The sequence below is a fragment of the Hippichthys cyanospilos genome, chromosome 20, assembly GCF_059441005.1.
Source record: "Hippichthys cyanospilos isolate Australia breed blue-spotted pipefish chromosome 20, RoL_Hcya_1.0, whole genome shotgun sequence".
NCBI classification, from domain to species: domain Eukaryota; kingdom Metazoa; phylum Chordata; class Actinopteri; order Syngnathiformes; family Syngnathidae; genus Hippichthys; species Hippichthys cyanospilos.
In genome coordinates, this window is record NC_142388.1 from 10,002,440 (window position 1) to 10,025,000 (window position 22,561).

At 42.8% G+C, this 22,561-nt stretch overlaps 1 protein-coding gene and 1 long non-coding RNA gene across 2 annotated transcripts in view; one reads left to right on the forward strand and one right to left on the reverse strand.

Moving 5' to 3' along the window:
* The first annotated feature begins 230 nt into the window (after positions 1-230).
* The window catches only part of pinx1 (PIN2 (TERF1) interacting telomerase inhibitor 1), a 22,993-nt gene continuing 662 nt past the window's right edge, over positions 231-22,561 (forward strand). Inside the window, exons 1-7 of the mRNA XM_088404047.1 lie at positions 231-266; positions 821-930; positions 1,743-1,835; positions 1,958-2,036; positions 2,349-2,438; positions 7,992-8,074; positions 20,938-22,561. The exon at positions 20,938-22,561 is cut by the window's right edge and continues 662 nt beyond it. Coding sequence (XP_088260173.1) covers positions 248-266; positions 821-930; positions 1,743-1,835; positions 1,958-2,036; positions 2,349-2,438; positions 7,992-8,074; positions 20,938-21,384 — 921 coding nt within the window. The 5' untranslated portion in view covers positions 231-247 and the 3' untranslated portion in view covers positions 21,385-22,561. The remainder of the gene's footprint in view (positions 267-820; positions 931-1,742; positions 1,836-1,957; positions 2,037-2,348; positions 2,439-7,991; positions 8,075-20,937) is intronic.
* LOC148407335 (uncharacterized) lies at positions 8,145-16,275 on the reverse strand. The gene is made up of 3 exons (XR_015863877.1): positions 16,164-16,275; positions 9,955-10,114; positions 8,145-8,638 (listed from the first exon to the last, which is right to left on the reverse strand). It is a non-coding gene; the product is annotated as an uncharacterized LOC148407335 (long non-coding RNA).

A 22,561-nucleotide genomic window follows, 5' to 3' on the forward strand; every position in this document is an offset into this window, starting at 1 on the left:
TGTTTTGGTGGTTTCAATAAACCAAACAAATTGCCATGGTTTACATTAAAGAAGTTTCTACATTTCAAAACAAAACAAAACAAAACAAACGCAATAACTGAATAATAAAGATTTTAAATGATAATGCACCTAATATGAAATACACTGATATGATTTCAAACAGGCAACCACCGCGGCGCCGTGTTATATTCATCAGGCACCTACTTAGACTCCTATTTGTTGAAGCCACGTTAGGACCCTCCTTAAGATGTCCATGCTCGCCGAACGTAAGAAAATATATCCGTACAAAGTTCCGCTTTTAATAGTTGTTGGATATTTTTCTTCCATTTAACAGCGTTTCCTTTGGGCGAAACCCTGTGCTGATACAATTCGAGTCCGATGTCTGTCGAAATTGCCTTCAAAAGGTGCAGAAGCTAACTTTAGCCTTAGCATGTCCTGTCAGTATGGGCACGTGTTTTGACATTTTTGTCCTAATTACGTAACACATTAGTCCTACTATCATTGGGCATGATATGTAATTTGTTGCAGTTCATTACTAGTAGTTCATTTTAAAGACGAGGAAAAAGTAAGTGATAGTTTATAAGTGCCGTTACGTAAGCAAGTCAAAGTTAGGACTGTAACGCACTTTACTAGTAATTTAAAAATGCATTTTCACTCACAATCAACTGTCATACGCGTTGTGATAACAACGAGGAAAATCCATTTGTCAAAACCTAATTCGTTTGAAACATTTCCCTCTACCTTGTTATGCGCTCCGCAGAAATATTCAGATTTACTTTTGAAGAACTTCCGCTAGTGAAACTGCTGCACTGTTTTTCAGCCCGCAGAAAAATCAAGTGGTCGGTGGACCCTCGAAACAACGCCTGGAGCAATGACGAGTCCAAGCTTGGACAGAAGATGCTGGAGCGCATGGGCTGGTCCAAAGGCAAGGTAAGTGTCTCTTTTGACCCAACTCGAGCTTTTAAAATGTTTTTGCTGTATGATATCTAAGGAAAAGCATACCAAAGAAAAACACTAGGAGGCTAAAATATTTCATGGATTGTTAAAACATTTTGACTTTCAATATGCCGTCCTGCCTTCCCTTCTAAATGGTTGTAAACAGGAGGTGGAAAGGTACACCCTGCGGATGTCAAATTTGACCCATCTTGGGCTCATTTACTGCCATTCAAAATGGAAAATCTTGTCAATTTTGGACATACTAGAAACCCAACATTTTGTCTTGCAACCCCCTATGTTTGCATGAAACGGCAACACATGGACAGGGTGGGATAGAAATGTTCGTGTTGAGACCCCAAAACCACCACGAGCGCTAGTGGTGAACTTAAGACATTTGCAAGCCTTTCAATGACTTCATTGAGTGGCTTAGCCTGACTCCAATAATGCAAAATTCTTGCTATGCATTGTTGGACTAGTAGTTGACAAAAGGTTTCAATCCAAGAACTAAATGTTGCAGGCAAGCTTTTATTTTGCTGCCCGGAAGCGCTTTATTTTATAACATTAAATCTGCATCATTAAATAGCTGTTAACGTGTTATTTTCTCACAAAATGAAAATTCATCCAAATGAAACAGCATTGGCATAAATATGTAAATATACACGTGTGTGCATCGAGCTGATGTCACTGAACATTTTGAGGGGTTGAGCGTTCTTGTTGGACCTGCGGTTTTAATGTAACATGGAAGTCTTGAACATGTGTTTTTCTGTCTTTTAATCTAATTTTCCCGACTCTTTGGTTACATGTAGGGCCTGGGCAGAAGCGAGCAAGGCATGACCCACCATATCAGAGTCAAAGTGAAAAACGACAGCCATGGCCTTGGAGCCAATGGCAGTCATGAGGTGAGCTCAATTTGCGCTCTTAGGTCCAAACATTTGTCTGGGCTTCCTTCATGAAAACTAATCCCTCTTAGAGGATGCATTTCTCAAGCTGATCAGGGACGTGTTGTGTTTTGTGTTTCCAGGACAACTGGATCGCACATCAGGATGATTTCAATGCTCTCCTTGCTCAACTCAACAACTGCCACGGCCAAAACAACACCGGTAATAAAATAGACTGTTTTTCTTTTCCTTTGTGTTTCGAGCCAAAATTGAAGTAATCACATCTGCCGTATGAAAAAAAAATTATATTACATAGTATTTGTGCTTTTTTAAAATTCAACTAAATCATCGAATTTGAATTTTTAGGGTTCATACATATTTAGGCCACTAGAGGGTGCTGCAGTGCAACATACAAGACTTGCGGGAAATTACCTATGTTAGAACAGTTAATCGAGAATACCGCATTATTAATTGTGATCCCCCCCCCCCCCCCCCCCCCCCCCCCCTCTCTCTCTCTCCATGTATGTTCCGCAGAAACTCAGCCAAAGGAGCAGGAACGCTTCAGCCTGGAGGAAAAATCCAAGACGTCCAAAAAGCGAGTCCATTACATGAAATTTGCTAAAGGTGCGTGCTCTCTTATTGCAGTTTTGACAAAAAACCACAGATAAAAATCCATCTATTAACCTTAAAAGACAAATTTACACCTATTTTCACATGGTTATTTGATATGATAGTTCCCATCACCACTAAGATGATCATCAGTTGGTTAAACTCGAGACCCACTCAAGATAAATGACAATTCGCAATGCACCGAGAAGATTCATAGCTGTAGTATTTCATCTAATTTGTTTTGCAATATCATACATCCACGCTAGGTGACCCCGAATCTAGCACGGGAAGTCTGCACTTTTCCTTTTCCCTCTCTTCTTCGTAATTGGATTCCAAACTTTTTGTCTAGAATGACACCAAAAAAAAAAAAAAAAGTTCTGGCTTCACATCACAATAATTCAGTGCTAGTTTAATTTTTTTTTTTAAACGTTAAACTTTGATGCCATCCGCTCAGACGCTCTTTTGGCTCCCGACTCAGACGTTCAATAGGACTCCGTCGGCCCATGCGAGGTCACTCGGCCCGGTCACTGCCAGGGGAGGGTTTTTTTATTTTTATTTTTTTGCTCTTAACATGTCAGGAAGCTTTGCCAGGCAAGGCCGACGCACTGATAGGCACAAGGAGGAACTCCATGTTAGGGATGACTGGAGAGCAAAATGAGTAAGCGCCAGGTCATATTTCATCACAAAGCCACTTAATGTTTGCAAATAGTTGGGAGATGAAGGGCTTGTCTGGGGCGACAACTTTAAATATATCATTATTTTTTGCATAGAGAAAAATAGATTCCCAAGTGGGCCGGGCCAATAAAACCACGGTTTATATTTCTATAACCTTAAAAGTTCAGATTTATTATTCTTTTTTTATTCTGTCCAATATAGTACAAGCACAACATCTCTATCAGCCATAAAACATTAACATCACTATTAATCTTAAAATGTCAAGAATTTCATTCATTTAAAAAAATGAACTCTTTTATTTATACTTTACAAAATCATCTCGCAGGCAGGATTAAACCCATTCGGGGTCCAGAACCGGCCTGCGGGCCGTATGTTTGACCCTCCGCCCCATACCATACATACACATACAGTTCTCAAGTTGACTTTGAGTGTTGTGCGTCTGTGCCCACAAAATGGTGGAAATCGACCCGACGATCTGAGGCTCATCGCAAAGGCGGCCGCGCCCCTTTGGTTTTTGCTCGGAAACGAGTGCGATCCCGAGGCATATTTGACATTTGTTAAAGTCATTCATCAGCGGTGATTTTCAGCGGTAGCTGGTAAACATCTGGATGTGGAACATCTCCACGTCATCGGACAGCCGCTTCCTGCTTCCTGTTTGGGGCATCTGGCGCGTCCATTTCTGCGGACGTAGCAAGATGACCCCACCTGATTAAGTCTTTGGTGTTCGCTGGATGGGGGCTACCTGCGGTCCGGCCCGGTTCCGCCTGGGATTCCCACACATGTGTCTAGGATGAAATAACGTACCTCCATCTTTGTCTCCCCTTAAAATAGCACCCCCTGACTGAAGTGGCGCTAACAATAGCTAGCCTCCTCGTGAGTTTTGAGCTGTGATGAATGCGCTTGTCCACGCCGTCTTGATTACTTTCATTGTCTTTGCCCCGGGACATACTTGTTACCCCCCCCAACTTGTCATCAGTGTGACGCCCCCCGGGGACTTTTCACAGTAACCCGTTTGGAGGAGACACTCTTTAGCAGCTGTTTGGGAGCCTTAAAAAAAGGAAGCACCTGACTTAATGGCAGATGTCAAAAGAGTTTTCTCAAGGCTCATCATGGGAAATTGAGCTTGTGTGTGTTCACAACGCTCCATTTTTTTGACACGCAAGGCTCATGAGTGAGACCGATTCGGGTTCTCTGGCAACCTCATTTCCCAATTGTACGCCAAAGAAAAAAGAGGTTGTACTGGTGCAACCAGCATTTCAAGGGCTCAGGGAGGAAGTGATTAGTCACTCTCGATGTCAAATGTTTAATATTTGTTTCTGTCCAATTTGAGTGAGCAGAGCAGTAGTCTCCCTTGCTTTTATTTTATTTTTTTTAGTAGTGTGAAGGCCTTCACACATTTATTCTACAGCACAACCTTTTTTTTTTGTATCTCACACTTTTGTGTGCTACTCCTTCCAACTTTTGTCCATTTCCAAAGAGGCCTATGTTATTACTGTAAATGCCTGGACTATAAACTGCACCTGATTTTATGCAGCACCCAAAAAATTAACAGAATTTTTTTTTTTTCTTTATCATACACAACTTCTATTTGCTTTATTATGTGTTTTATTTATCTATTTATTCAAACACTTTTAAAATAGTCCATTGATTGAAGATGCGCCTTATAATCCGGTTTTAATAGTGCAGAAAATCCGGTGGTCTGAAATTAGTTATAACAGTTTTAACAGCTTTAACTCCAATTTAAGATGGTCAATCGAGAGAACAGCTACCCCCCAAAAGTTCTTCTAATATTGTGTTATTACCCTCTGGCTTAAGTGACCTATGTCCGTGGGACACAGTAGAAACAGCTGCAAGTAAAAAGAAAACAAACAATTGACACATTTTTTAATATTCAGGCTCAATATGTTCAAAAGTCATAACCAACTAAAAGTTGTGCGGACAGGGCGACACGTGACATGAATATTCTGCAAAGCCAGCGATTGTCGGCTGAGCTCAGCGACACCGGCCCATCAAGTTTGTCCTTCAACTTGATTGGAAAGGTGAGAATGTCGTGTTCCCTTCCCCGTTTCGCCCTCAGTTACCTGACGGGCAGCTTGGCCACGAGGCTTCTGGAATCGGTGCCTTCAAGGGCCGTTTAATTCTTTTCGTCAGCGAAGCGGCCGCATCTGACGGGAAGTTGCATCACTGATAAAAACTAGCCGTGCCCGCTTGCATGTTTTCCCTGAACGCTCGCCGCCCCGCCCCGGAGCCCGCGCCAAGTTCCCGAACGCTAACAGATTCACGCTCACTAAGCTCATTAGCAGAGGTCGCGAGCCCAAACTGTATCTGCCAAGGAGGCCAAGTGACGGGCCGATCTGGAAAAACTCGCAAGTCGTGACACCCCCTCGTTTACTGTAATGCCCCGATATGTGGGAAAGGGGAGGCAGCAGCACCAATTATTGCAGGACCAAGCTGCTGCTGTTGGCCACAGCTCACACCCAGGCGCTCACAAAGAAGTGTAAATGACACACAATATTACTTTGAACAAATTATTATATTTTGGGGGTATGAATTATTGTATTGTATTCCCTCGTTTATTGCTGGGATTATAGTCCAAATGAGTGAAATGAGTGTTTGTTTTCGTTCATCATATGGTTTTGCTTGTTTTGATGATGGTTTTCGTTTGTTTTTTCATTGTGAAGTTTTTTTTTATTTCTTTTATTTCTTTTTCATTTTTTAAATTGTTTTTGTTTTATTTTCTTTATGGTATGCCTCTCCCAGACAGGCATGAACATTTTCTCACATTTCTAATTGTTTTAATACTCTCAGTTCAAACCTGCATTCAAATATTTGTCCCCCCCACCAAAAAAAAACCCCAAAAAACAATGAACTTGCAATGATGACAAGAGAACACCATAATGTGTGTCTATATTGAGTATTTTGACCTTTTCCGAGTTAAAGGCATAAATTGCTACCCTATGACTGGATCTCTTAGCATTCACGTGACCTATGAGTTAATTCTGAGCAAATATTTCCCGCAAATGACGCGACAAAGTTATCAGAGAAGTCTATGTCGGTGCGAGCGGCTCCCTCCCACTTTTACTGAGCTGCTTTTTTTATCGACTTCCTGTTGGCACTGCTACTCTCTTTCAGCTAGGATTGATGGCGTTTGTTTGCTGTGGTTTTGTGTTTGGGAGGGGGCGGGGGGGACTGAAATCTCTGCTTTGTGGCAGGCCCGCAGCATAAAAGCGGTAACCCACTTTTAATTGCCACCTCCATCTATCACCTGTCACGGCCGCAGCTTGCTGCGAGCGCTCCGCTTCCTTGCATTCTTCCCAGCTGCTTGCACATTGGAGATGCTTGTGTAATCACTATTTATTTTTAAGTAATTCTTGTAAGAGCGTTCGTGAATTATCTTGTAAGAGTGTTCGTGAATTACGGAACCCGGAGCTGCCTATATAGTTTTGTTTTTAACCTGTATTCAAATACGTTTGAATGTACTTGTAAGATAAATACTGAAGCAAAAGCTTCTTTTTTTTCTGTCATGTCAGGCACGCAGTGTTGACATTATAAAACTATAAAATATTACAAATAAGCAGTGTTTACTTAACCCCTGGGAGAAATTTGGAGCCAACTCTATTAGATGTTTTTGATATCAAAGGAAAAGCATTGAGTGTCAAAACATGTTGATTTGAATACGCCGTCCCAAACCGGAGGTCGAGAGGTATACCCAGCAGATGTCAAATTTAGCCCATTTACTTCCATTAAAAATTGGATATATTGTCAATATTGGACATTTTGAAAGTCTCACATTTTATCATGCATTCACCCCTTTTTTTGCATTAATCTTTTAAACGGCAACTCGTGAACAGGGTGCAATAGAATTTTTTGTTTTGGGGCGCTCGCCGCCTCAATGACTTTGACGACTTCGAAGTTTGTTCAAAGATATTTTTGCAAACACTTTCAAACGAGTTTTGCCAGCCAAAAAATGTTTTCTCACGTAGTGATCTGATCCGCTCGGACTACCTAGCCGGCGCTTTGGCAAGCAAACGTATCGAAAAACACAACGGGTCGAGCTCCGGGCCGCCTTCCGAAGGCCAAACGGAAAAGTGGGCTTTTTATCACGCCGTTATTTGCACTTTCACCTGCCAGCCGGCCATTTTTTTGACAGCCTCTTCCTCTCCTACACCTCCCGACAGGTCACGCCGGTCCCGTTCGGACCAGCGCCTCCCCCGCCTCCCTCCCAAGCCTATTTATTTTTTTTAACTGGCCTTCTTGGTTTAGCTTCTCAGACTCTGGCATGTGCACGGCCACTTCCAAAAGCCAAAGGGTGTGCGGGGAGATAGCGCGGGTATAGCAATAAATAACCAAATGTTATCAGAGGCGCGCTGAAGGAAGAGGATGCAGCTGTAGGAACAGGACCCGGGCTTGGAGACGGACCGGTGTGTGTGTGTGTGTGTGTTCGTGTGTGTGTGTGTGTGTGTGTGTGTGTGTGTGTGTTCGTTCCTCGCGCGCACGCACGCTCTGAAGCTCTTTGAGCACTGGGAGTATGGAGGCGTGGCCCCAGGTTTATTTGCCTTTGAGACCCAAAAAAAAAAGGCTCCCCTTTCTTCACATTTGTACAAACACTTAAGATGGCTGCATTTTTATAATTCCGCGTCGGCGACAGACGAGGCGCTTGACGACGTCCTTCCGCACTTCACATGCTCGTAAACGGCGCTTAATAGCCACAGGGGGCGCATCACCCCGCCCCAACTTACATTATTAGCTTTGTTCTGCACCCATATGCTTGTTTTTCACATTATCACTATTTATTCCCCTGTCCTTTGTCAGACCCTGCAAAGTTGAAAGGTCATGGCAAGCTCAAGTACCGTGAAAATGCGCGTTTTTTAAATATCTATCATGTTCTTTCAGGGAAGGACCTTTCCTCCCGAAGTGCAAAGGACCTCAATTGTATCTTTGGAAAGAGAGGAAAGGCTGCCACATCCACAGAGCAGGTATGATACGCAAGCACGTTTTATTTAGAGCATTTATTTATTTCACATAAAAATTAAGGTCTTGGGTTTGAGTTCTGCTGTTACACCATATGGTATTGGCAGCTTTCAACGAATATCTTTTGTAGCAAGGCTGCGAAAAGCCAACCCCGTTATAGCAAAGGACCACTGTATACTTAGCATTGGATCGGGAACTAACGGATGCACTCTTAAATCAAAGTTGAAGCGCACATAAAAGTAGCGTACTGTCGACATTCCTCATTTGGGCGTACCTGTTACCACCTGACGGAGGCGCTAGCAATTACTGGTGCTGAGCAGTGGTGCTGATGCAGCCCCCAAGTTTGCTGCGCTAAGTGTTTCCCCTCATGAGCCGGCCCGTGGCCCGGGATTAGGCTGGTCACAGCGTGCGGCTTTTAACGTGGCCGGCAGCGGGCCGCTGATGGCTGGCCGCGGCGCCCAAATCCATTTAAAGGATTTCCACTCACACCTGCCTGCCCCCCCCCGCCCCATGTCACACTCGTGTCTCTGGGGCCTCTCCTCAGGTCCGCTGATGAAAATTGTCTAGTTCTGCAGGAAAAAGAAAAAAAAAAAAAGCTTACTATACACTTCGTGTCTGCTCTTGGCTCTTTTTAAAGTTTACATGCCGCTTGGCTCTTTTAGTACATTGATCATAAACAGGGGTGTCAAACTCGTTTTAACTTGAGGACCAGACCAATACAATCCGTATATATTTATATATCTTTAAAACAGAAACTTTTGGCATGTTATTCTTTTCTTATACTGTCCAAAATAGTACAAGCAAAACAACTCTATCAATCATAAAGCATTAACATTATTCTTCATCATAAAACATTTCAAGTTTTTCATTCACTGAGAAAAATCAGCTCGTTTTTATACTTTATGTTACAAAATCATCTTGCTAGTCTGATTAAATCCATTTGGGGTCCTGAATGTTTGACACTCATGTTTTAAATTGTTATAAATGAGGAATTAATCAAAGGAATTCAACTCATTGCCAAGCACACATTTCATAAATTCATATATATTTATGTCACAAACTTTTTCTGCAAGAACTTATTCAGTCTTACTCAATTTTATATTTTTAATAGAATTTTAAAACTTTTTTTGAGCACAGCCATTGATCTTCTCAGTTCCATTTCATGGCTTTTCCCCTTAAATTGACACCTTGAGGAGATACACATTTGCTTTACTGCAGATTGTCTCCTAGTGGCTAGCAAAAAAATAAAAACAAAAAGCCTGCAGATAAGCCGCAATGGACTATTTAGCCGCAGGTCTTAAATCATGAGAAAAAAGTTGCAGCTCATAGTCCAAAAACTACAGAACATGAAATTTCTAGAAGTTGTGCACTCTCCTCCCATGCAAGTTCATGATGATTCATAATCACTTACAATAATAAAAAAAAAAATTAAATCGTGCTGGTATTTAGCTGCATAATAAGCCACTGCAGGAACATTTCAGGTTCCATGGGAACCATGACACCAATTTATTTTTTGCCGGCTGTCTTTGTTTGTTTCTAGCATTTGTCTTGAAGAAATTGGCATCGCAAAATCCCCAAATGCGGTTTTGCGGGAGACAAAACCCAAAGCGCTCACAGGTGCGGAGCCCGGCGCATCACAATGGCCGCTAGAAATACACCACGCCGTTCTCTCCCTAATCGCTTGGTTATGGCTTGTTATTTTTCAGCCTTGGGGGGGCATTGAGCGTATCGAAAAAAAAAAAAAATCAAGACAATTACAATGGCATCCCGCGAGGCCTCGTGTCCGAGCTGCACGGGTGATGCAGGGCCCAAAATGGAAAATACTTTTCCCGCGGCCGTCGCCGAGCGTTATCGTGCATCTGCATCCAGACAAGGTGAGGCCAACCTGGGTTGGCTTCTTGGGGTGACGCGTGGACGCCCCCCTCATGTATCTTCAAGCAGCGTCCCACTCCAGCCCTCCCATCCAGCGGCCCACCGCTGGGCGCTTTTCCTTCCTCTGCAGCGATGTGCTTCCTGCCGGCCTCTTATCGCGCCTCGCAACGTTCCTCCGAAACACACAAACACAAACACGCGCACGTCTCTGTTCATCAAAGGGAAGACGCGGTGGACTAGCCACAACATGAGCTACACCTGAGACGCTTCGGAAATCGGCCTTCAGAACAACCACAACAATTACAGGGAGACCTTTTGACATATTGTGTACGTTGTGCTATTTCAATATCACACAGTATTTCTTTTCATAAAATTGCAGTGTAAAGTCAGCAGACTTTTATCTGGATGCTTGTGTGAATAAGCTGTGTTGAAGATGATTTTTATGTTTTATCTTGGAACAAAGCGCTATACATTTCAGACAATTGGTGTGTGTGTGTGTGTGTGTTATGTGAGAGTATATATATTACACACACACACACATATGTGTATGTATGTATGTATGTATATATATATATATATATATATATATATATATATATATATATATATATACAAACAGACACATACAAACAGACACATACAAAGAAGTAATTGTAGTTGCAAAAGCAATTTCTTCTGTTGGCTGTGACGTATTGGCCCTCTTGAACTTCCGCATTTCTCTCATTTGCTTTTTACCCATGCCAAACAGAATGCTAGCGCAACATTGCTATGACTAGATAAAGCAAACAGGACAGGAAAGACTAAAGGCAGGAATCATATCATCAGTGATTTGAAAGTCGTTGGGCTTTGCGGTAACAAATATCGAGCATGTACCCTTGCAACATTCATTCGAAGCCGTTGCAACAAAAGCAACCATTTTAAAAATAGCTTGAATTCTGTTGTTGCAATCTTTACGTTACCTTTTGATTTATTTATTTTTTTTAATTGTTGATTTTAAATGCAAATTGTCATTGCATTTTTAACCCTTTCTACCCTGTAATATTGACACTTACAAGATTTTGTAAACTTGCCTTGGCTTCGGCTTTCCTTCACGTGGCAAACGTACAACATAGTTCGGGTTGCTGGCGGAGCGGTTGTCCATCTGCCCCTCTGCGCCATCCATCACTTGTTCGGCGCACTCAAGCCCCCCTCCCCGATCGCCCTCAACACAATTACTCAGCGCGTGACAAACGACAGGCCGGAGAGGTATCAAAAAAGGGCGGCCACTTTTTAAATGAAGGCGCTCTGGCACTCTATCCCCCTGCGCTTATCTGCGGGCCAGCAGCGCCCCCGGCCGTCCTGCCGCCCTCGGCCGGCCCACCTCGACCTCCTCGGGGGGTTTCGTTAGAGGAGGCTGCGGCCCGGCTTGATTTATCTCCCCGGCACTTCTCGCCCTGCGCGCCCGGGCCGGCGCGAAGAGCCGACGAGGCTCCGGCGGGCCCCCGGCCGGAAAGCCCTGCCGGCATTAGCCCAAAGCCGGCGCTCCGCCGCCCGGTGAAAAATGTCCTCTGATTGGCTAATTAATCAGTCAAAGGGGAGCACGGCGGCTGGTGACTTGAGGGACCCAGGCGGGCCAGCGCTGGGGGCCTGCTGATAAATAGACTCCCCGCCGATTCATACATCAGCAGAAGTTAGTCATTTTTTAAAAGTGCCAGCTCGCTTGAAAGGTGGAAACGAGTCACCGCTTTATTTGCGCGACCGCGCTTCCTTATCTGTCTGCCATGATGCCTCAAATCCGACTTACGTGCACAATGGACTTATTCTTCAAATATTTGTCATTCTAATTGTGTCTACTTTGTATTCAGTAATCATCTTCAAGCATTGCTTCATTATTAGAAGATCATGTTTCGCACCCCTGCTACTCTACGCCGCGATAAATGAGTCTTCAACTCTTTCTTCGCCACCATTACCGATACGGCTTGTATTTTTAGGGATACCCGGATCCCTAACGTGATCCGAAATTGAGCACGATCACATCATTGTCAGCCGATCAGAATTGAGGGGGAAAAAGATTGGGGTTAGGAAAATATCTTTTTTTTTTTTTTTTTTTTCATTTTAAAATCCAGAAAAGTACACACATTGCCAGAAGAAGAAAAGGCAGAAAGAATAAATATATCTGTGCCATACGTAACATGGCAAACTTTCCGGAAACAGCGGAACTAAATACCGCCGGTGTTTAAATATTTTAGGCTACTTAATCCACTGCTTCACTAGACTCATTAAGGGTTTGTACACTAAAAAAACACATTGGAAAAAACATTTTTTGTTTTGTCCTTAATACATTGCTAAGATATCGAATCGGTACTCTGTATAGGCTGATCTGCAAAATCAATTAGACTTGGACTGGCGCAAAACATGTGATCAGGACATTCCTAGTACATTTGACATACAAAATTTTTGAATAAACAATGATGTAATTTTAAAGAAATACCTATTTTTGACTATAGATTTTCCCCTGAAATGATGAAATTGAAGACAATTTCGTATCAAATTTGTAATCTCTACTTTGTGATTAAAAAGAAAAACCCAAGCTACTAGTCGCAGCACACTCTGCCACCTACTGTACTGGATGTGCAATTACACTTCATTCCTTAGGAATATTTAAATTTACCCTCACAAGATTAAGCCATGTATCCACCTAATGAAGAAACCAGCCCAAATTCTTACAAAACATGTTCCCGAGTTTAACTAACGATGTAATTGATTGCCCGAGTTGCCTAGCCAGCATTGGAACAAGGACCTGCTAATTATATTTAGTCACCCGATTGGTGCAAAGACCCGCTAGCAAGCTTTCCCACTCCTTTTTGAAGTAGTTAAAAGAACGTTTGGCACAGGTCTTGTTTGGAACTCCTCGAGTCAGACGGTCGGCGCGCCTTCCGTCCCTCCCTGGGTCAGCGTGACCCTCGACCCCACCCCCCACCCCGTGGCCTCTCCCACTCCCACGCTTGCTGGGTCACAAAGGGTTGAGAGCTAAGCTCTGTCGGGGGGCACCTGTTGTCAAGGTACACCTCCCACGCGCCATCTACATGAAATATCGCTCGTCGGGGAGTGGGGCGCTCCCCTCGGTATTGCCACTTTTTATGACGGCGTGTTTGGGGGTGTTCTTGATGTGGGCGAAATTTGCTGATTAAACAAAAAAAAAAAGTTTTTTAGCGTCATGTCTGCTATTTTTAAATGATTAGGTGGGTAGGTTTTATAGCTAGCTAAGATAGCAAGCTATATAAGTAGATTGCTAGCTAAGATACTTACCGAGCTTAGAAAGAGAGGTAGATAGGTTTTATAGCTAGCTAAGATAGCAAGCTATCAAAGTAAATTGCAAGTTAAGATACTTCATGTTTTTTGAATTGGATTGTATTGGAGATACTGTACATTAATTTGAGAATTAGTGCGAACCATCTGACCAATGCAAAGCATGTATTGCCACATTTTGTTGAGTTGTTCGCCAAATTCATACCTCCCTAAAAGGTGCAAGAATACTCTTTACGTTTCAAGCCAAAAGTTGACTTATGAGTTGCAATATATTTTTCTGACCTTGCTCACTTGCTCACAAATGGTGTATACAAAGCTTTTTTTCCGAGAGGCAACTGTGCCCCCCGCCACCACTACTCTATTCAAAAGGACTGTTATAAGTTGAGGTATAGCTTGATAAAATCGATTCATCAAATATGTATGTTTACATATATACATTTTATATATTACTTAGCTGTCACTGACAGTGAATGAATTGTCTAGAGTCGTCAATGGCAGTGAATGAGTAACATTTGAAAATGTATATATATATATATATATATATATATATATATATATATATAAGAATGTCCTCGTCCCTCCCGTGTTGAAGTTAAGCGTGGTGAAATGCAACATCACCATGGCACTCATGCGGTCCAGTGCACCAGAGCAGGGCGTCACGCTTAACGTGAATCACTCTCAGATAACATCTAATTGAAAGCTTAACCTTTTGTCCGGCCCTCCCATCACTCGTAGCGCCGCAACATATCAACACGGCGCCAAACCACGCCGCGCATTTAGCGCCTACCTTCCTGGCAGCTCCGTGAACAGGCTGCGCCAGCTCACTGACACTTACAGATTAGCGCTGGTGCGGGAAAGTGAGGGAGAGGGGGAGAAAAAAAAAGGCAATGTTTCTGTGTCTTCGTTAACACGGGGCCAGGCTAATTAGCGTCTGCTGAAGCTAACCGGCCAAAGATTCCCAGTCCCCCGCTTTAATTGCCGACTTGAATAAATCACGGCCTGGCGCGGTCGTCTCGGCGCCGTCCCTCCGCGGGATCGGGGCGGGTCTTTTTCGACAAGCGTTTGCGCAGAATGAGGCGGTCGCGCCGCATGCATAATGCCGCCTTCATTTGTTTTGCTCATGATAAACGCGCTCTATTTCAACACCCATTTATTTTGGCGCAGAACGCACCCGCTTTTTTTGTAATCGTCCACATTCACCACGGGTGTCAAACTCATTTTTGTCCCGGGTCGTTTTGTAGCTAAAACTTCCCTCATTGGACCGATATGATGAGGAAACCAAGTCTATTGAAAATTATCTTGTACTAGCATTACTGTACGTGAGAAGCTGCTGGCTTAGCAGTTTTGAAATCACAAGTCAAGGATAAGATACACTAGGTTTGTAAAATTATTGTTGAAGTTACTGTAACAAAACTAGCCCAAAAATACTGCAAAATCTCAACAATATTTATTATATGCGACAAGTTAGTATTTTGGAACTGAGTTTAGCAAGGGTCGGTCATAGAAACTTAACATGATTTGCTTTGGCGGGCCTCATAAAATAACTTGGCGGGCGGGATTTGTTTCCCGTGACGTACACTGTGCGAATTAGGGCAGTCGCTATCAAATAGTTTTAGAATCATTATTCCATCGATTGATCAAATTATATTATTGTCAAACATACTGCCCATGGGCCCGTTCTGCCCCGCAAATGTGTTTAATTCAGTCTGTGAGATAAAGTCTAAAATTTAGCTGAATTTCATAATTAATGAAAAACTTGAATTGTTTTATGATTAGTAGTATTGTTTTGCTCGTTTTATTTTGGACAGTATTAAAAAAAATAATACAAGTGAAGTGGTTGTTTTAAAGTTGTATATATATATATATATATATATATATATATGGAGAGGAACAAGTACTATGCTGAGTGACATTCCTAGCAAATTATTGATGGTGATGCGTTGAAAGCTTGTCATTTTTAGAGGAAAGCATCCATATGTTTTTTTTTTTTTTTTTTTACTTTTTTTTTTTTTTTTTTTTCCTGTCCGCCCACATCAAGCCCATGAAGGATGGTGCTGCTGGACCCTGCCGCTCATCAGGGAGAGACAGCTGGCTAATCAGGACCTGATCCATAGACCCAGAGTATGGCCAAATTTATTATTGTGGCAGGACAATGAAGACACCCTGGTGCAATTACAGACTCCAGCAATATTGGCTGCGAATTATCGAAAAGGGAAAAACAGGAAGTATTGCAAAAAAAGCATTTTTTTTCCCGCCCCTCACTCCAGTAAATGAGCGAGCAATTGCGACTTCATTTGTTCTTAATTGACACTAGCGATGTTTTAGGATAATGCTAAAAACATAGCATTTTCCTTACTGGCGAATGCCAAAGGCACAATGATGATAAATGATAATAAGGCCAAATGGGTTCTGGATGAAGTATTTCATACTTAACCCATACATTGGGCGCACCATAATTCAAAAAAAGTTCAAAAAGGTTCAAAAAAAGGCAAGATACCATCCCTCCAGGACTGGACTTTGGCACCTGTGCATTAAAGGTGCAATGTTCAAGTGTCAGGTGCCTAAACCTGGCTCCCTTCTCAAATGTTATGTCTCCGCTTCATAATCAAGTTGGCAAGCGCAGATTGACTGCCTAATCTTTGGCTTCTTCTCAAAAACTGCGCTGATCAAAGTCATTAGTCATTCTTGTTTTATAACTTTTAATATACATCGCCGGCAGCTCACGGTCGGATTCAGATTGATGGGTAACAACCTCATAGGCGGCGAATGAGTTCATAAGTTCCACGTCGCCCTTTAGCACATTGTTGCACGTGTTGTCGGGAAAGGTTTGACGCGACGAGTAGCAAAGGTTATACAGCGGCAGCCAAAGCATCCCTCAGCTGGCCCGCTCGCCGCCTCCGTCGATGATCTTGGCACGCACGTCGACTGGCTTACCGTCGGCTTCATTAGTCGGCGCAGATCAAACTGGACCGTCTTGTCAGAGGCGGCCTGTTGAATGCCTTCCCGCCCGGGCGCCCGCTCGCTCCTCTTTTCTCATGGTGCCTCGGCGGGCCCTCCGCGCATTCCCGCCGCCCCCACCCGGGGAGAGGAAGGGCCGATAGCGAGCCAGGCCGCTCCTCTGCCGAAGGAGCCTTATCTCAGAGCTGCACGCGCTGCGCTCCTTGCATCCTTTTCCTGGGCTTCTGGGCCGGGAAGGAGGAAGAGGAGGAGGATGATGGTGCGAGGACATAGGTGCCTTCGCCAACCTTTCCAAATCCTACCGCAACTGTGGACCGACCCGGGAATCCTTTTTTCGTGGGGTGTATGTACATTTCACACCCACCTGTTCTCTAGGTAGAAATTAGCAACATTAAGAGACAACAGTTTATGTGATGCGCTTTCACCAAATCAGGCTTATGTCTCAAAATGAAAATGAAAATCTTAATATAGTCTGATTCTACAAACACCCTTTCAAATGATACGTAATGCAAAATTGAGGAAATTAAAGCAAATTGAATGTTGTCAAGTTGAAATCCCAAATTTATTTCAACTTTTGGCATATTGATTCTTCAACGGCATCCGTATTGGACATACTAAATTGTTCATCTCTGTGTGCCCTGCGATTGGCTGGTAATCAGTCCAGGGTGTCCGTCGCATACTGCTCGAAGCCAGCTGGGATAGGCACCAGCAAGCCTGCCACCCTCATGAGGAAAGGCGGCTCTAGAAAATTGTTAGACGGACAGATGGATGGATTGGTAGCGTAGTCTAGTAGTTCTTTGTTTTCATACACTTTATATTTGGGATATATAGGGGAGCTTAATTGACTTCATTTATCTTTATTTGGTTATTTTTTGCTTTTCCAAAATATACTGGGACCAGCCCAGCACACTTACCAAAAAATCTACGTAGAATTGCCACTAATTGTTTTTAAGTCGTAAAATATGATTACACCTTGCCTGAGCATATTTTCCTCTATGCGGCCCCTGAGCTAAAATGACTTTGACAGCCGTTTAGCTGCGTCGAAATAAACGTCGAGACCTTAAGAAGGTTGTTTTTGTCTCAAATCTCAAAATAGATCAAATTTGTATGTCAATAACTCAGACCTCATCTTCGTGACAAAAGCCCGGTTTTGGGGAAACGCATCTGCTAATGGCTTGGATGGATACATGTTTTTTTTTTTTTTTTTTTTTTGTTAACGCCTCTTGCTAAACATTCCACGTCATTAAGGCACTTATTTAATCCTGAGAATTGATTTCACATTCAAGTATCCTCACAAGAGGGCGAAACAAATTTGCTGTGGTGGCAAAAGCGCGCCTCACATTTCACGTGCAGTTTTTTTGTTGTCGTTGCTAGCATATAATTACAGGTTACTGGAAAGCGGTTGAGCAGCTGGTTAAAGGAAGAAACAAGATGATCAAACAGTGACATGTTTCCTAGAAACTTGTTGCCATCAACACTGCCAGGCTGCCAGTAGCGCATGAGCGCAGCACTTCTTAATTGAGCTCCCCGGGCAGGCGCCGAGGAACGCGTGGCAACTTCTTAGCCGCCTCTCACCCGATGGAGACGTTTCTCGGCCACCGGCCTCTCCTTTGTGCCGCCTCCTCGGCCCTCCCGGGGAGGGACTCATTTCACAGGCGCTTGTAAAGTGCCCGGCGGCCATCTTCCCCCAAATCCCCGTTAACACCTTGTCTGGCGTTGTCAGCTCGCCGCTTCCCCGCGCCCATTGTGCCACTATGGATTTTTCTCTCAACTCGGGAAAGTTTTCCTTAATGGCCGAAGAAGTCAGGGAGGTTTTTTTCCGGTCAGCCTCCGAGGAAGATGAAAACTTTCCAAGCGACTATGTCCCCTTAACCGTCGTTATCAAAAAAACGCTTCGTTTCTCTTCATTTTTGTTCAGTTTGGTGTCTTGGCGGTTCTCTGATTTTTTTTTTTTTTTTTTTTTTTGTGCGTCTTACCATACATTGTAAAAAATGCGCACACCCACACATTTGCTCAATTAAAATGGGGCAACAAATCATAAGCAATATTATTATTATTATTATTAGCAAATATAGGACGCGCCCTTAATTTGGGGGTCCAATTCTGGTATTTTCTACGTTACCGCGTACAGGAAGCACCGACACGTTGGCAACCGTGGAAAAACGATTTAAAACAAAACAAAAAAAACAGAATAAGTCATCTTTCATATATCAACTATGAAATAGAACTGGAGACGCTGTCAAAGTATTGATTTTGAGTTTGAACTGCTATTTATTTGCAGTATTCTGTTTGGGTTATGTTGAAAATATCCATCCATCCAGCCAGCCAGCCATTTTCTAGAAATATGTTGGTGCTACACATGCAGGCATGTTCAGTCAGTTGATAGCAGGCACTGGCTGCTAACAGCCAACCGACGTCATGCACATGTACGTCAAACCTCGGCTTATGTGAATGGCGGATCAATCTTCCTCGAATGGTGTCGAATCCAGGAAAAAAAATCGAATCCTTAAAGTTATCGTTCACAGGACGCACGTACTTTTAGCTTTCATTTTTGGGGAAAAACAAAACGGTGTCTTACATTTGGGAATTACGGTAATATATATATATATATATATATATATATATATATATATATATTTTTTTTTTTTTTTTTTAACAAGACTTAATTATTCATTTAACTTGAGTAGCTTTAAATAAAAAATAACTGTAATGATCGCTTTCACAAGAATATTGAGATTGTGAAAAATCTAAAAACATGATTTAAAAAGCAGTGGATTCTCTGTTTTCTATGAAAAGCTTTTCAAATTAAACACATGTATTACATGTAATACATGTATTATTTACTCAATACCAAGCAGTAACATTTACTTAACATTATTGCTTATCTGTTGCCTTGTTTTAATGGGCTGAACGTGATGGGTTTTTTATTGTTTGTTTTGCTGCCTTGATCAATACAACGGTACATCAAACAATGGTCAGTCCCTTATGGAAACGTATTGACGACGAGGCACCTTTAGTGTGTTTTAGATGAATCGAATGAAGGCTTTTTTCAGTGTCACCACTCAACAAAACTAACACGGTGATGCCTTGACTTAGGCGTTTATTTCACTACCACATTTGTCTATAAAATATATGTTGATTGAACAATCTTTATTGTAATTTTTTTATAAATACATTCTCGACAACATACATCTTTGTTGTGAAAGTCAGATTTTATGCAGCTCCCAAGGACATCAACATGTCTTGAAAAATCTAATGAAACTTCAACAAGTAAAAAGCAGCCTGTAGTTTTCTACACTTAAGTTGTCAAACTTCAAATAAATAGTGCAAATGTGAATATTTCGCCTGTCCTTCAAAGGAAAACAAAAGCTGCAGAGTGTTCCCTGGTCAGTAGAATTGCTTTCAAAATGAACTCAAAATTCAAACAAATAGAAGTAATACGAATCCGTTTTTTCAAAAAGGCAGATGCTGGTATTCCTCAAAATACCAGTAAGATTTTTTTTTTTTTCCCCCCTCACCATACTTCACTCTGTGGCGTATTCGAAACCAGCTGGTTAGGCTAACTCAAAACTTGGCTAACCTCCCAAAGCAACGAATAATAATAATCATTATTGCTGTGGAATAAAAAAAAACAAGGCGACAAGTCGTAACTTGAAAAACACATCAGTCGTGGCGCTGCCACTTTTGCCGCGTCTCAGATATGCCAGTTTCCTCAATGGCCCCTAGCGATCGCGTGGCCCTTTTCTGTCCCTCGGGTCCCGCTTTGAATGTACATGCATATAATGCTAGCAGGCCATCCATTAGCTCGTCTATCCTAATCAGCGTAGAGAGTCAAAGTTGCCTAATCGTCGTGTAAAGAAAGAGAAAAGCTCAAAGGCCAAACAGCGTGACTCGACGCTACGGGATGTTTTTCAATTTGCCGGTTAAAACAGAAAAAAAGTCGCCCGAGGTAAGTGGCCTCGGCGGCCGCATTGTTTGGCGCGATCCTCAGGAGGAAGTCGCGTATTCTTCCGCGCAAATCATTATGCATTGAGTAGGCCATTAGGAAAATGGAGACAAATGGGTCACGAGCACCAGGTGACAAATAGACCCGCTAGGTCGGGCGCTTATGAAGTGGGCCGGCTTTAATGTGGACCCGAGCGGCGGAGACCGTTTCGTGGCCCACTTAACGTGACCGTTGACATTATTTTTCAACCGCCGTCCTTCAAAATGTCTTATTCGTCTGTTACCGGTCAACCGCACCTTTTATAATGTCATGCAGCAAAGATTTCAGAGGGTCTGTTAAAATTCATATTTTATTTGTTAATGTTCTGTTATACATGTCATTTCAAGGGAGTTGTCAGCCTTAGTTGCTTTGAAGGACAAATTCTCACTAGATGTCGTTTTTCCATCCACCGCTAGGGCTACCGGAAGTGACATTAGAAGCGCTAGGAAGTAAGCGGCACCGGGGTTCCCCCACCAGTCAACGCTTGAGAATTTTAGATTGCCTTGTTGCGGCATGCAGCCACTGGGATGTGGAGGCATGAAGCGGATGTTCTTGTCAATCATCAATGATTCAAATTTGACATGGTTGTTTTTTTTTCCTTGTTTTGTTTGATTGATGTACTTATTTATTTATATATTTGGCCACTTTCCAGAGAATTTAAGACCTGGAGATTGTCTTTCAAAGCAATATCATGCATCCCAGTGTTTTTATCGTGACAGTTGCGCGCTTCACAAATTCACCCAGCCAAATCTTGTCGTTCTCCAGAAGAGCAGCAACGACGACAAGAGTTGCAACTCCGACGACGCCTGTTCCCAAGTGGACACGAAGTCCATCACCAAGACGGTGACCAGCACGCTCAGCATGCAGGAGTACTTTGCCCAGAGGATGGCTCATCGGAACATGGGCCGCGCTCAGTCCGCTGCGCACGAGTCGGAAGAACCTCAAAAAAAGAAGAAGGCGCGAACCCCGAACGATGTGGAGGAAGCCAGCGAGTCCCCAAGAAAGAAAAAAGGGCAGATTGACGACGCCGCGAATGAAAATTCGGCTGAGGAGAAGAATCGTGAGGAGCCGCAACCTCCCAAGAAGAAGATTAAGAAACATAAAATGGAGATGCCCTGCGAAACGATGGCGCTTGAAACAAAATCTTTGGAGGACGAAGATAAGACGCTCATCGTGCGCAAAAAATCCAAAAAGAACAAAAAGAAGGAGTGACATTTTTGACGAATTTCCGCAAGGAAATCTTCAATCCGACAAATACTTTTTCCTGGTAATTCAACCTTTTGACGCCGTTGGCTTCAGTCGTCGGGCAGACTGGTTTCGCCACATCGAAACATTCTGGGAATGAGCCGCCGTGGGGGCGTGGCTTCAAACGCTCGCATTGTCGTCGGCGTCCTATTAGCCAACCGTGCCTCGGTGTCTTTATCCCTCAACGGTATTTTAGAAAGCTAACCCATTACATTAATTAAAATAATCACTCTTAATGCACCCACATAAACCATCATTCAATCCAGGTTCACATTAGCCCCAACTTCATCAAAGTCCCGCAATTAGTCGGCACCTTGCGAGAAATCAAAACTCATCCGATAATTGACTAATTTTATGATGACACCGCAAACATCCCGGCTGACAGTTTCGATATTAACGTTTCAAAAATTTATCGGCGTGAAATACAAGTGACAATTTGCCAACAAAAAAAACCCTTCAAGCTTTCGAATTCATTTCCTATGTCGTCTGTTTAAATAACTATTCGCGTTAGCTTTTTTTTTTTTTTTTTTTGCACTAGTATAATGCTGAAGCTCACGCCTCAAACTCATTTTTTCGTACGGGCCCCACGGTTTCTGTCGAAGGGCCGTTACTAAATTTTCATTATGATAGTTTTGTATCCAGAAATTGTTCAAAAGGGGCATTGGGAGCAAACAAATAATTGTTTACCCCTTAACGTTTTACAATTGAAAACAACTTGCAAATTTGGTATGATAGTCAAAAACTTGAAATTCACAACTAGCATTTCGCGGGCCACATAACTTGATGTGTCGGGCCGGATCTGGCCCCCGGGCCTTGAACAGTAATGCTAACACCAAATTTGAAGCACATAAAAAGAAAAAAAAAAAACTCTTTAGCAAATGTTTTGGTTTTATTTGAAAAGCCAGAACGGATTAAGGGTTTTTCCATTCATTTCAATGGGTCAAGATAATTCGAGATCGCGGAATGAATGGAACTGGTATTTCAAGGCACTGCGGTAAAACCTAGTAGTTGCGGTTAACGCCGCTTTGTCGTGACGTGCGTGGAGCGACACGCCCGCCATTCGTGTCACGAGCGCGTGCATCGTGATTGACCTTTCTCACGCAGCGCACACACGACTAACGTGTTTGTCCGCGACGTCCGCTGC